The 14,327-nt window shown below is 40.1% G+C and overlaps 1 protein-coding gene across 3 annotated transcripts in view; it reads left to right on the top strand.

The window, feature by feature from the left end:
• Window positions 1-14,327, top strand: part of kcnh5b (potassium voltage-gated channel, subfamily H (eag-related), member 5b) — a 266,042-nt gene that overhangs the window by 121,565 nt on the left and 130,150 nt on the right. For all 3 annotated transcript variants that reach the window (XM_041813394.1, XM_041813393.1, XM_041813395.1), the window contains one exon: window positions 781-1,052. In XM_041813394.1, the coding sequence (XP_041669328.1) occupies window positions 781-1,052 (272 nt within the window). The remainder of the gene's footprint in view (window positions 1-780; window positions 1,053-14,327) is intronic.

Here is a 14,327-nt window from a genome sequence, read left to right as displayed (position 1 = left end):
ATTATGCACTGTGGAAAGAGGTACATGCTACACCTACTGTTAAAGGGATTTGACACATTATTGAAACATGGGATACTTGATACTTACGCCTCTATGCCTGTATGTCTATACTGATGCCTTTTTTTTTAAAGGAACCCTGCATGACCAAACAAGTTCATCTTGTTGGATTGATGTTTGTATCTCTTGTATGTATATTGAACTAAAATATTCACTAGATACCTGCATTTTGAGTAATTTGAGTATATAAACTCACCAGGAGGCCGCCATGTTTTGGTCTGCACTGGCACTGTGACGTTACTTAGCCGCAGCACTCCTCACCGTACCTATGCAGTAACCGCTGTTTCAGACTGATTCTGCACGTCTCATGCACAGAGAATTTTAAGATTTGAAGTCTCTTCTATTTTTTCCGTGCACCACGAGCAGTTATTGATCAAATTAGACGGGAAAAGGATAAATACAGAGTCATATGTACCTTGTGTAGCAAATATGTACGTCCACATCTGTAGAATATGTTTGAAATCTGTTTCTTGATGACCAAGATGAAGGCAACGAGCTAAAAGGTCTGTTTAATAAAGTTGTTCCTCAAATGTTTACTGTTCATGAAGCTTTCTGTTTCCACACGGTTCAAAATGTTGCAGGTAATGATAGTTACGATTACACTTTTTCAAAGTACAAGACCACTTTAACTGAACCTTTTCTCCAAATATCAACCAGAATAATCATTTTAATTTGATTTATCCTGTCTTGCCTGCTAACAGACTCAAACTTTTGTGTGAACAGGTACAGCATTGGAGATTACGAGGTCATCGACGAAGCGACCAACACTATAAAAATGGACAGTTGGCTCTACCAGCTGGCTAACAGCATCGGATCACCTTACCGCTACAACGCCAGCGGATCTGGCCAATGGGAGGGCGGCCCAGGAAAGGACTCTCTGTACATCACCTCTCTGTATTTCACCATGACCAGCCTGACTACCATCGGCTTTGGGAACATCGCACCCACAACAGACGGGGAGAAAATCTTCTCAGTGGCGATGATGATGGTGGGATGTAAGTACAAGACATTCAGCTGACTTTGCTTTAAGTTTGCTGCTGCTGTGGCTTGCTGGAGGCCAGACTGTATTTGCTGTTTGGGGGTTTGGTGCATTTCAAAGTGAGAAAAAGTACAGTAGGTCAGTTTGACTCTGGAGATATTACTCTACTGCTGTGTGTACTGAGTAAAAATTCACAGAGGGTGCTACCCTTGAGGAATTGCGGTGCTGGAATTTTATGATGTTTTGTTTTTGTAGCAAAGTTATGTGCAGTGTGAAAGTTTCACTACTTGCTTGTTTTACTGTGTTAGAGTACAGCCATAGACTGTGTATTCAGATGGACGGTGCAACAGAGACGTGGAAGTGAAGCCAAAAGATTTAAATTGCCTTTTGCTGTCTGGCTGCAGTATAGGTCATAAACCCGCTCTTTCCATGTTGACAGAAAAATATTGTCAAATCTAGATTCTGTTGTGTTTGTCATCATGCTGATTTAAGTACAAGCATTCAGGCTTTTTTTTTTTTTTTTTTTTTTTTTACAGTGGTTTTGGCTTAATTAGATAGTTGATGCTAAAAGGGCACATCCGAGTTTTAATCTTCAGATGAAAATCTTTTACAATTTAAGTTGCATTTTAGCTGACTTTCAAAATTTCATTCTACTTCTAGTTGACAAAAATCTTGAACTTTAAATTTGACAAAAGTTGATCCAATTACGGTCAAAATATAATGGTTTTTAAATTTAGCCATTACTTTAAGTTAAAGTGTTTTCTCCCTTTAAATAGACTTTATGAGCAAAATATTAAGGTTAATATAAATAAATAGTACTCATTTATAAATCAGCACTTGATATAAATTACATAGTTAATAGTATTATGAACTGGCATACAGTAGATTTTACACAAGGGAGGGGTCATCATTTTGGGGCTATTCATACATCTTTAGAAATATTCCCAAACAATCTAAGTCTTTAAAAATAAATCAATAAATACTTTTCTATTACTCGGTTAAAAGATGAAACAATAACATGTTGTGAACAGAACTAATTTCTCCATTTTATTTTGGTAAGAAAGCCAACATTATTGTAGCTTTCTCCTCCAGAAACTTGTTTCTCCACAAAACCTGAGTTTTTATTTTCTTCATATGACATTTTAACACACCATGTTCCCTTTTAATTAACCTCACCTAGTTGTCATTTTACCGAGTCAGCCTTGAACACATCACAAGTTACTGCGCTTACAATACAGTAGGTTTAGTTCACCCAGCTTAAAACATGATGGTTTTAGCATGGATTCCAACATTAGATCATTATTTTTTTCTTGACTAACAGGACTTTAAACAAAGATTGGGAAGGTTCACAGGCCTGCACCCATGTAAACTTGACCCCATAGCTTGTTTCTATTTGGGCAGGATAAAAGTAACTGTTCCACACTGGGGTACTGGGCCCAAATTTGCTTGAAGAGGTGATTTTTGATATGTCATGATTCATGATACTAGGGCCCTACACAGGACTCTTTTCTTAATCCCACTGGATTTCTGACCATTACCACCCAATCCTACAGCACCCGCATCAGGGGTACTATATCCCACCTGCATCCCACACAATGGCTAATCATCATTTATTTCAAAGTCAAACAGAGTTGAAATTGTTTCCTGCTCTTTGGAAAGTTTGTGCATCATAAGAACTTCAGCACACTTCCATCAGCTCTCATAGACAGTAGACTAAACTTTACTCTAATAATGCCCTGCTGTTAGCCTCTTCATCGTTAGATGTTTGATGCAATAAGGCCAATTTGTATAGAAAAGGGTGTTTTTCCCCAAATAACTGCAAAATGGCTCAGCGTCTGTGCGCTGGTGCATATATGCAGTGATATGTCAACACAATCTCTTTCTCTTACATGCTTGGAGCAAATGGAACACATTTAACTTTGGTGTGATGCCATTCACATGTCAATGGAACAAAGCAGAAGTCCCCTAATAATGACTTGGTACAACATTTATCAAATTTATAGAAAATCTGTACATATTAAGGATTTTTTCATGGCACCAGTTTCAAACCAGTGCACCTAAGAAGTCTTCTGAGAGGTATCACGGACAATCGAAGCAACGGTGCAGCGTGCAAATCAACACAGACATGTTGCCAATTCTAGTAGTAAGATGTGCTAGATATGAACACAACCACGGAAAAGGGCTAAGACCTGTTTCTTCAAAAACTGACCGACACCTCAGCTCCTTTCATCCTCTGAGCTGTGCGGCAGATGTAAAAAATAGGAAGAAGGAAGTTTTTTGTGTTTGAAAATAATAAAAAACCTCCATAGTAGCAGGACAGATTCAATGCCATAGGTTGGCATGGTTGCTTCTTCTTATTTCTCTTCTTCTTTGAGGAGACTTACATGCATGCCCCCACCTACTGCATCAGGCTGTGCACTTATCCCAGTATAAATGGGCACAGGATGTGGGGGGAGAGGGGAGGAGGGAGCTATCATGCTCAGGCATGGCATTAGATGATTGTTCCTAATGTGAAAACACCCTAAAGCTCAAGTCATAGTTTTTGTGTCTGCAAAGCAGCACACATCCATGTGATATTAATAATTTGTAATATTGGCAAGGGTCTGAAGAGACATCTGCAGGCACACATTTATAATTTCACATACTTACACATACAGTAACATGCAATACACACAGTAAGCATACATAGACCACGCATTTGTTTTGGAGTAAATGAATGCACTGAGAACTGTGGTAAATAAAGCTGTAGTTTGCTTTTCTTCTCTAGCTTTTTAAAAAAATAAACATTTAAGTTGAATGTGAAAACTGGCAGAGTTGAATTAATCTGGTCTTGTAAACAGTCTTCAAGCTTCTCCGATCTGAGTTTACCCTGCTGGTGGAGCAATCATGAATTCTGTCTAATATCAACTACAGATTAAGATCCTTGTTTCCTGTTAGACCCCCTGAAATATGAAGAGAAAAACAGATATGACAGCCCAAACTTTTTCTCCCCATTATTCATTTCACTCTCTGGAGATTCCAGCAGATTCAATGAAGCTTGTTAACTGAAGCATTGTTGTTAATTCAGTTTTACAGTGTTCACAGGCTGCACACAGATCTGCACAGCAGGGCGACTCCACAGTGATGATGAAAGCAGCAGAAAAGCCAACAGAATAATAAAAGAGAGCATGTGGCAGACATGATTAATGGCAAACGGAGCTTCCTGTGGTTAATCTGACCAATCAACTCAACAAATGAGGAAGCCATAAGATATGAGTGGTTAACAGTGAGGGGGAAATAACTTGTGTATAACAGCGTCGAGGTGTTACTGATATGGATTTACTGATCTATCAACAATGGTTGGTGTATGCAGTGAAAAAACCTTTCTTTAATATATTACACATCAAAAGAACAACATTTTTATCAGGGTTTATCGGAGCTTCGTGAATGGACTGCAGTTGAAATTCTTCCATAACCACCGGGAAAGGCTGGTTTTCTGTAAATCACATAGGTGCAGAGCTTTACACACAGCACCAAGACGAACAAGAAAATATATCAGCACACTAGCTCAATGCCACAGAAACAAACCTGGCACAGGCCACTGTGCCACTCTAGGTTACAGGTAGTCATGCCGCTCCTGTATTGCAACAAAGCTGATAAGAAACAACATATGGTTAATAAAGCAAACTGCAATAAAGCTTCTGCAACACAGGTAGGATGACTTTGTGTGTTCTTCTTTCTTTTTCTCAGTCTCTTTAATTTTCTGGAAAGAGTTACCAGATTCATTTTTTATGACTGAATCCTTATTTCTCTTTCTCTGCATCTCCCTCTTTTCTTTTTCTGCATTTCCTTATTTTCTCTTTCTGCACCTCTCTTCCTTCTGCATTTCCCTCTTCTCTTTTTCTGCACCTCCCTCTTAACTGCCACCCTCTGTTCTCGTTCTGCAGTTAACTTCTCTTTTTCTGAATTCTCCTCTTCTCTCTATTTGGGCCTCTCCTTTCTTCACCTCTTTCTCTTTTGCTGCATTTTCATCTTTTCTCTTTCTGCACATCTCCTATATCTGCATCTCCATATTCACTTCATCTGCATCCTGCTCTTCATTTTTACTGCATTTCCATCTTCTCTCTCTCTGCACCTCTCTTGTATCTGCATCTCTCTCGTCTCTCTGCATCTCCCTCTTCTCTTTTGCTGCATTTTTTCCTCTCTATTATTGTATCCTCTATTCTCTTTTTCTGTCTCTACCTCTTCTTTTGTCTTTACTGTCTCTGCACCTTCCTCTTTTCTTTCACCCTCTTCACACTTTCTGTATCAGCCTCCTTTTTCTGGATCTCCCTCTTCTCTTTTCCTGCATCACCCTCTTTTCTTCCTCTTCATCTCACTCGTTTATTCTCCTCCCTCTTCTCTCTCTCCTCCTCCACTGTGACTAAACTAAATGTTGCTTAGTGCTGAACTCATGATGGATTAATGTTTGGTCTTTCTTTATAAGTAATTCACCAAAGAGTACAGTCTGTAGTTAGTTTTGTGGTCAAGTTTCTTGAGATATCACTGGTCATGAATTTGCGCTGTACATTTAAAGATTGTTGGGTTTTCATCCACCATATTGGACCACTATCAAGTCATGCTTGTGTGAGATTTTAGAAGTGTTGTAGAGTCGGCACACTGGTTGTAGTCCATGGTTAATTGTAAATGTGTGAGAGTCTTCAACATTTTCAACATCTGCTAACACTGTCTAACCTTTTAGTGTTGGCCAGGCTTGAACATGCAGCTATCATCACTCATTCCTGTGCTCTGATTGTCTTGGTGTTCGGATCTCACACAGTTTCCAGTGGAAACACCGGGCTATGAATGCTTTATGTTCTTGACAGCATATTGGCTGTTTTATATAGTGTAGTCATGGTTTAACAATCTTTCCTAATGGAACACTCACAGTCGGATTTGGGAGATTTGTTTTACCAAAAGTGGCAAATCTATTACAAAAGTGTTTTTCTGCTGCCTTGGTGGAGCTTGTGTCTATATCCTGCAGGAAAAAGTTGCTTTCAGTGCATCAATTATTAAAGTTCATGCAGAGTCTGCAAACTTGAAAGTACATATTCTTACTCTGAGTTCTTCGTTTTTTCAAACTGAGTGCCCCCCTGGAGGTTTGGACTGAGGAAAAACAAACAGAACATTTATGTTTATTGGCATTTATTGGTTTTTAGGTTAAGAAGATGTGCAGCTGCCTTGATTTCTAAACACAGGGTGGTTATATCAACCAGACCAGACAGGTTTGGTTAAAAACTTTCTGTGCTCTGATTTTTTTTTTTTTTTTTTGTATTTTATGGTAAAAGTGGTGTCTTTGTTACTTACTGACTGATGAGCATTCCCCTGCATGTTAATATTGTTTCCATCTGGTTTCTTTTATCCTGCTGTTGTCTGACCTGCTGACAGACTGTTTGTCGGCTGTTTTTTTTCCTAGAAGCTTTCCTCCTTCAGGCCAAAGCAGCTGTACATTATTCAACACATTCTGCATGCTTGAACTCTCATGAGGAGTGCTCGCTTTGTCTCATCATGCAAATAATTTGCACACATGAAAACCTGCTGATACGGAACCGCTTCAGATTTGTTGTTTTACGCTCGATAAAGTCGAAAATGAATCTAATGTGACTGAACAACAGGGAAATGATTCCTAGAAAGCAGTGTGAGTATAGGAAACTTGATTTTTTCCTATCGGCTGTTTATTTCCAGTATTGCACGACGTGAAGGCAAAGGAAATCAGAGATTTATGGCAAAGTCAAAACAGTTTCCCTGGATATTCATTGATATGTTTATTCTCCCATTTATTTTCTATTTTAGTTTCTTTTTTCTAAATGTGCCCTAAAGACTTTTTTCCCATTGCATTCTGGTCTATCCTTCTCCCCTGAAGCCCTCTAGATGTGAGCTGTGGTGCAACAGTTAAGCAGCCTAGTTTACCCTGAAATTAGACTTACAGTGTATTCCAGCACTATGCTGTTGTTCATGCTGAAGTGTAGAGTGCCTCTGCAAAGCAGAAAGAGCTTTTCATTTAAAGCATATCAATAAAAGATAACTATACATTAATCCAGAATCTGTAAGTGAAGGACAAGACTTTCTAGTTCAGAAAACATTTTTGATGGGTTTTTTTTTGTTTCACCTTTAACCAGGCTTTTCTCTTTTTCAAGGCCAACAATGCCAGCATTACAGTTTCAAAAATAATGGACACTCAGACTCCCACAGCTCACAAGGGGATACCTATAGAGATCCCTTTATGAACTAGAGTAGACAGAGGAAGACTCAGCAGGCTGAAAGAGTGGAAACCAATTAGCAGGAGAGATCCTAACTTACCTGGTAGGGATGGTGTTTAAACTGTGATCCCATACCTGCAAATTAGAGAGCTCCTGCTGTCATGACTGGGCTTTTGTCAGAACACTACCTGATCTGATCAGAGGATAGCGGCTTCACATACGCCAGCAGTCTGCATCACACCCCATTCAGAGTTCCCTGCCCTACTGAACTCTTCAACTTACCAAAGATGAACTGGCAATAAATCCCATTATTCTTTGACTACCTGTTGATGAACTGACAGCTGTAGAATGCACTATTTGATCTATGGGTTGTTTGCAATCACCTGAATGTCTGTTAAGGTCAGAAAGTGGGGGTCAGCCATTGGGAAAGAATGGAAACAGAGGGAAGTTAGTACTTTGCAGCTGTGCATAGACCTGTATGCTGCAAATTTCATCAAAAAATGTCTACATACATTTAGTAAGATCCCTACACTTTAAAAAACAGTGATTTTTACCACAGTTTAACAGTTTTACCTGACATGGAGGCGATCAGTATCGCAAACTCCTCTGTCCTGCAGACCCCCAAGCATTTAGCTTTGTCTAGACCAGTGGTTCTCAACTGGTCTGGCCTCAGGACCCACCAGTCTGATTCATGAGAGATCAAGACCCAGGTTTCCAAACAATTTTCAACAACATATGTTTAGCTAATTGAATATGTTGCAGTTTGGAGCATGACTGGACCAAAACACCTGATATAAATACATTTTATACCCTCTTTCCCCATCATTATTTGTCAATTTCTGCCAATTTTCCAGAGAACTTGTGAAATTTTTTCATTATCATGGGAAAAGTAGCCATTTATTGCAAGAAGAGGAAATAAAATAGTTGAAATTTTGATTAAACATTTAAATTTACCCAATTTCACAGTTAAACAGGGTATAATGAAAGGTATCGATACATGTCCAATAAGGACTTCAGGACTTTGCCACTGTTTTTTTTTTTCAGACACCTGGCACGACACACTGAAAACTGCTCCGTGACCCACATTTGGGTCCCTACCCACCAGTTGAGAACCAGTGGTTGAGACAGGTGACATACAAAAAAATCCTCATTTTGCCACTGACATGATTGTAATTGAAATAATGACACACGAGCGTTCAAGAGCAAGCCTGCACTACAAAGAGGTGTTTCAATGTGAGCTGTGGTAGCTAGCAGGCCTGCCCCTGCCTATAAGCAGACTACGGATAGCTCATAGGGCCTCATCACTTGGGGGGCCTGCTTAGGGCCTCACTTCGGCCAAGGGCGGCCCTGGTAGCTAGCACCTGCTTAAGAAAAATTATGCAAGGCTAGTTTGTGTATGTGCAAACTGTTTGCCATGCCACGAGTCTTTCAAGGTCTCTTGCAGGCTCAGGATTTTTTTTCACTTCAACCCCTGCATCTACTTATGTTTTTTCAAAATCTAAGACCACATGTGATGTAAAATTGTCTTGACCCCTGATTTGTTGCGTCATATTAGAGTGACAAACACAGAGGCTATGTGAAGGAAAAATAAAATGCTTTCATGTTGCCAACACTTATTTTCTTGTCCATTTTTGACCTAGAATTGATTCAATATGTGGAGCAACTGTACCTGTTCATAGCACTGTATAGCCTATAGGGATGCACGATATTGGATTTTTGCCGATATCCGATATGCCGATGTTAACAGATTTATTTTAGCCGATACCAATATCAGTACTGATATTTAGATGTGCTTTTTGGACATGTCCTATTGGACACATTTTAAGGTTTGAGGATGACCAAGGAAACAAATTTTAGTCCTTAAAAACATTTAAATGTTTAAATAATGAGAATTAAAAAAAAAGAAAAAGACCTCAACTGACATAGGTCTGTTGGTCCAGCCTAGAACTCCACTAATTTATTAGTATATATGGACAAAATTTAGGCGGCATTGCAATATTGCTTAAACTTGAAACATGTCAAAATACCAGTTTATTACATTCATTTTTGCAGCAGCAGAGATTTCATGGACATTTTACAAACATTCAAGTGTAACTTTTTTTTAATGATTTGCAAAAATTTTCTTTTTCATGTTTTATGTACTTTTTTTAAAAAATTAAACATGTGACATAAAAAAAAATCCCCATTCACTAAAGCAGTTGATATCAAATTTGCAATATAAGAAAAAATAATTACAATTAGATCTATTTTTTTAATCGTTCTGCCCTAGTTCATTCTATCTAGTATTGATGAAGCTTAGTATTAGTTCAGATAAAGTCATACCCCTAGATGTGATTGGCTGATTGCCAGCAGACACCATTTATTGCCTCCCAGCTCATACAGCCAATCACAGCTCTTTCTCTCAACACAGTGGTCCATTTAAATATGACGCACGACTCACTCATCCCTGGTTGAATCAGTGCTGATACACCATGCTGCTGCTGGCAAAGCTTCACCTCCTCCACCCCAGCCTCCTCCTTTGTAGCTTAAATCTTGTTAAGAATTGCATATCAAATCACAATACCAGGGGAAAATTGCAATTCGATTTTTTTTTGTAAATCGTTCAGCTCTAATCCTCAATAGCCTACCGTCATTGCTGGGGTGCTCTCTCCTTAAGGGTGCCTTATATAATTCCTGATACCAAGTGCCTTAGACAGCCTAATCAAAAACACCAAAATATCCCTTTAAATGCTGCCATCGTAGTCCCTCTCTTGTTTACCTCACTGCTGGTCACTCAACCTAAAATGGCCTTTAGCATTTTGAAGTTGCCACTGTGGGCTTAAAAACTCACACCCCTTGCCAAGTTTAGTGTGGCTGAAATGAGTTCAGCTCTCATTAAAAGCAGCTCATATGGATGCTCAAACATCAAGGCTTAGTGCATAGGGGGAGAGCTAAGTGGGTGGTCAGGGTGTTGGATACAAACTGAGCAATATGCCTACAGAAATAACCCTCTGTCTCTATAGCGATGTTCTTCATATTCCTTAAGGATTTTCTTACTTCTCTAAACCTTAGTTGCATTAAATCCATCATATTGTCTGCATTTGCTTAGCAATCTACAGGAACAACGTGTGAGTCCAGATACAAAAGGCAAATGAGCAGGTTTATTTTTCGAGGCGATCCAAGTGTTTTCACGTTTATCCTTAAAGCCGCTGGCAGGAAACACAAATGTTCCTCCTGTTCAAGCCTTAAAGCCAATTTTCAATTTGCCAGAACTCCGGAGGATCCTGTCTGTGCAAAGTGTTATGATTCAGCCATTTTTATAAAGGAGTATGTTGATAAGAGCCACTCGGTGAAAGGAGGCGTTTTAAAACAGCCAAATCTCATTTTGGAACGACAGCGTGTTTGTCTCGGTCCGATCTGTTTCTGCCCTGGAGTTTAGTATCGGGCCGAGCCAGAACCTCCCTGGGCTCGTCTCCATATTGTTTGTTCCCTGGCAGTCGGACAGCAAACGGCCTCATCACGGTAGTAAACAATACAGCGACATGACACGCTCCTTGGTGTCACTTCTGTCTGGCTGTGACTGATAGTCTTGTTGGCGTGGACAACCATCGACAGGCTGTGTGGGCAGATTTCTGATCTCTGCGACTCAAAGCTGATGTGTGAGACAGACTTCATTTTGATTCTCAGATTGTTCCACGAGTCGAACAGCGCCGTGCAATATAAATGATCAGTCTTACAACAGTTAGAGCTGCTGCAGACGGAATAAAAAAATGTGTTACCACAGTCTAACAAGGCTCTCTTTAAGAATTACATGTGAAAGAGTGCAGCTGTGCTAATGGCTGATAAATCATCTCGCCAAGCTCTCCAGCTCAGTTATGACCATTATTACAAATGATCGGGTGCCTGGTTGTGAAAAAATAACTTTGGTTGATGTTTATCCTCTGCCAGCATGACACTCACTTCATCTTTATTGAGCTGTAATTCACCAGGAGAGCCATCTGCTGAAATAAATGTTTGCAAGTCGCTAATAAAGACTGATGCTTTGCTCACTTTGTAAGTTTTTATTGTCTTTAGGCATATCTCAGAGCACTTAGGATCTAGGTAGCTGTACTGGGCCACCGCTGAGGCACTGTTTGAACTCTAAACACTGAAGGTGAGCTCCTCTGTTTTAAAAGATGATTAAAAAAGGTTGGAAACAGGAGGGTCATGTCCCACTATGGACAGAGTCTGGAAATGGGACTGGCCGCTGCAGCTGTTTATTTCCTGAGCCCTGCCAATGTGCCCTTAAGCAAGGCAGCAGACCTCCAACTGCTCAGGGTGGCCGTCCCTGTGAGGCACAAACGCATGCCTGTCTGTGCTATTGGCCCCTTGTGTAGCTCGTCTCAGAATAATAGAGTTTAAAGTTCAATTTTCCTCGAGATTATATATCATTAAATCAGGTTTAAAATGCATTTATAAAATCAAAAGCTTCCCTGTAAGGCCAGACAGAAGTTTCACCGGTGTTGCACTGCTGACCGTCAACCAAGAGAGTGATGGAGTCTGAAAAGGCAGCAACCTCAGCTGCTGGAAGATGAAGCCAGTGTTGAAATGCCAAGTATTCCCCTCCAGAAGGGCAGTGACATACCTTTATTTACAGCAGACATAAACATCTTTACAGCCTGGTACAACTAGAACTGCAGCCTGATGTGTGTCGCTGTAAGCTATACAATATCCAGAGAGTGTAGGTACAGTGGTCAAGAAGAAGGGCTGAGGTGGTTTTTAGGGGTAGGGGATTTGTAGTTGTCTCCTAAGCAGGCACTGATGGACTCAGAGGGAGGGCAGGGGCAGTGATTGCCCCCCTTTGGGTTAATGTTCAAAAAATGGCTAAAGTGCCCGATTTGGTGCCCTCTGTGTGGACAAGATTAGGAAAACTGCCTCTCAATTGTCATCTAAATGGACAAAAGTTGATAAAGTGCCCTCATAAGTGCAAAATGTGTACAACATTTGGTTAATTTGCCCTTTTAAGTGCCCTCTATTTGGACAAGATCTGACAAACTGTCTTCTTAAGCTTCCTCTAAATGGACTGAAGTCAATAAAGTGCCCTCTTAAGTATCCTCTGAGACAAAATTTGGCAAACTGCCTCTTCATTGCCCGCACGTTAATAAAGCGCCCTGTTAAGTGCCCTCTAAGTGGACAAAATTTGATAATATGTCCTCATAGGTGCAAAATGTGGACAAAATGTAATAAACTGCCTCTAAAGTGCCCTCTTAATAGACAAAAGTTGATAAAGAGTTTGCATTAGTGCCCTATAAAGACTGAACTGGGCAACATGCCCTCATAAGTGCCCTCTAAATGCTCTCTATGTTGACAAAATTTGAAAAAAATTTCTCTTAAGTACCCTCTAAAAAGAAAAAAGTTGATAATGTGTCCACATAGGTGCCCATGAAGCCAAAATTTGGCCAAGTTCCTTCTTATGTGCCTTCTGTGTGGACATACTTGGCATATTTCCCTCTAAAGTGCCCCCCATTTGGACAAAATTATGCAATGTGTCCTCTATGTGAACAAAATACCCTCATAAGGCGACACTCTTTGACAAATTACCTCTGAAGTGCCCTTTAAACAAAAAGGTGGATACAGTGCCCTCTTAAATGCTCTCTAAGTGAACAATATTTGACAAATTGCCTCTTAAATGCCCTCTAAATAGATAAAAAGTTTGTACTGTGCTCTCAGAAGTGCCCTATGAGGGCCAAATTTAGCCAAGTGCCCACTTAAGTTCCCTCTGTGTGGACAAAATTTGGCAAAGTGCCCTGTATGTGGACAAAATACCCTCTAAGGTCCCCTTTAAGTGGACACTATTTGCCAAACTGCCTCCTAAGTGCCCTCTAATTTGACAAGACTAAGTAGAGTACACTCTTAGGTGCCCTCTAAGGCGACTTTATTTTACAAATGACCTCTTAGGGTGAATAAAGTACCCCCTTAAGTGTCCTCTAAGTGGACAGTACTTGGTAAGGTGCCCTCTAGGAGTACAAAAAGCCCTCTTTATTCCCCTCTAGTTGGATAATATTTAACAAATCACCTCTTAAGTGCACTCTTAATAGAAAAAAGTTTGTAGCATGCCCTCATAAGTGCCCTATGAGGGCAAATTTGGCAGAGAAAATGCAACAAAGTGCTATGAGCTCCTGGGTTTAAGGTTCATTTTCACTGACATCCTCCTTGTCAATCTTTGTTATATGGTTCATAATTCCTCGTCTGTTTTTACAGAGGTGTAATAGGTATAATCATAATAAAAAGCACTAAAGCTAAAGCAGCATCTCTAACTATTTCAGTATAAACTAAACTTTAGATGTCAGCTCTTTGAATGATGGTGCCCCACTGCACACAGAAGGTGCCCTGTTTATCATATTCGCCCCCGTCCTTCAAACATCTCAAGTCTGCTGTTGTGAGCAAGCGATGAACATTTGGCATAAAGACTTTGACCTGTAGCCTCATAAGTCTGTCAGTTGGTGGCAAGTTGTGGCTAAGTGAACTGATGACTGGCTGTGTTCACAGATGTGGTCATTAGAAAAGTCAGAGGGTCCTCATGAATGGACGTCCCGATCAGGGACTTGACTGTTCACAGCTCTCTTTTAGGGTCATACAGTGACAAGAACAAATTATTATTCATTTTGAGGACTTGCACAGCCAACGCATTGGTGGGGACTGCTGGTAACACAGACAAGGATTCCTTTATTGGCTAGACTGATTAATTCCAGGTCAGCCTTAAGAGCTTATGCAGGAAATTAAGGCTGGGTCCTTTTTCGGCATCCTGTGCCCTTTGAAGGATGCACCCTCAAAATGATGCACACCTTTTCTCTTTGCAACTGTCTCTGGTTGGGTTACATTGTGGGTAATGTAAACCAGGACACAGAATTTGCAGAATAAAAAGATGGCATCCTCGTTTCTTTTGCATGGATTTTGATCAATTTTGCATAATTTACAAAGTTTAGGAAAAGTTCACGGCCTTCTTCTTGTCTAATCAGCATCAGGAGAAGTGAGTGAGCCACTGAAGATGACAAATGAAGTGTAATCAATAAAAGATTTCTGCCCTGCTGCACTTTTGAAGCTGGAGCAGTTAT

The sequence above is a fragment of the Cheilinus undulatus genome, linkage group 18 (genome assembly GCF_018320785.1).
Source record: "Cheilinus undulatus linkage group 18, ASM1832078v1, whole genome shotgun sequence".
In the NCBI taxonomy this organism is placed as follows: Eukaryota; Metazoa; Chordata; class Actinopteri; order Labriformes; family Labridae; genus Cheilinus; species Cheilinus undulatus.
Note: the sequence above shows the minus strand (reverse complement) of the source record. Positions and strands in the feature narration are given on the sequence as shown.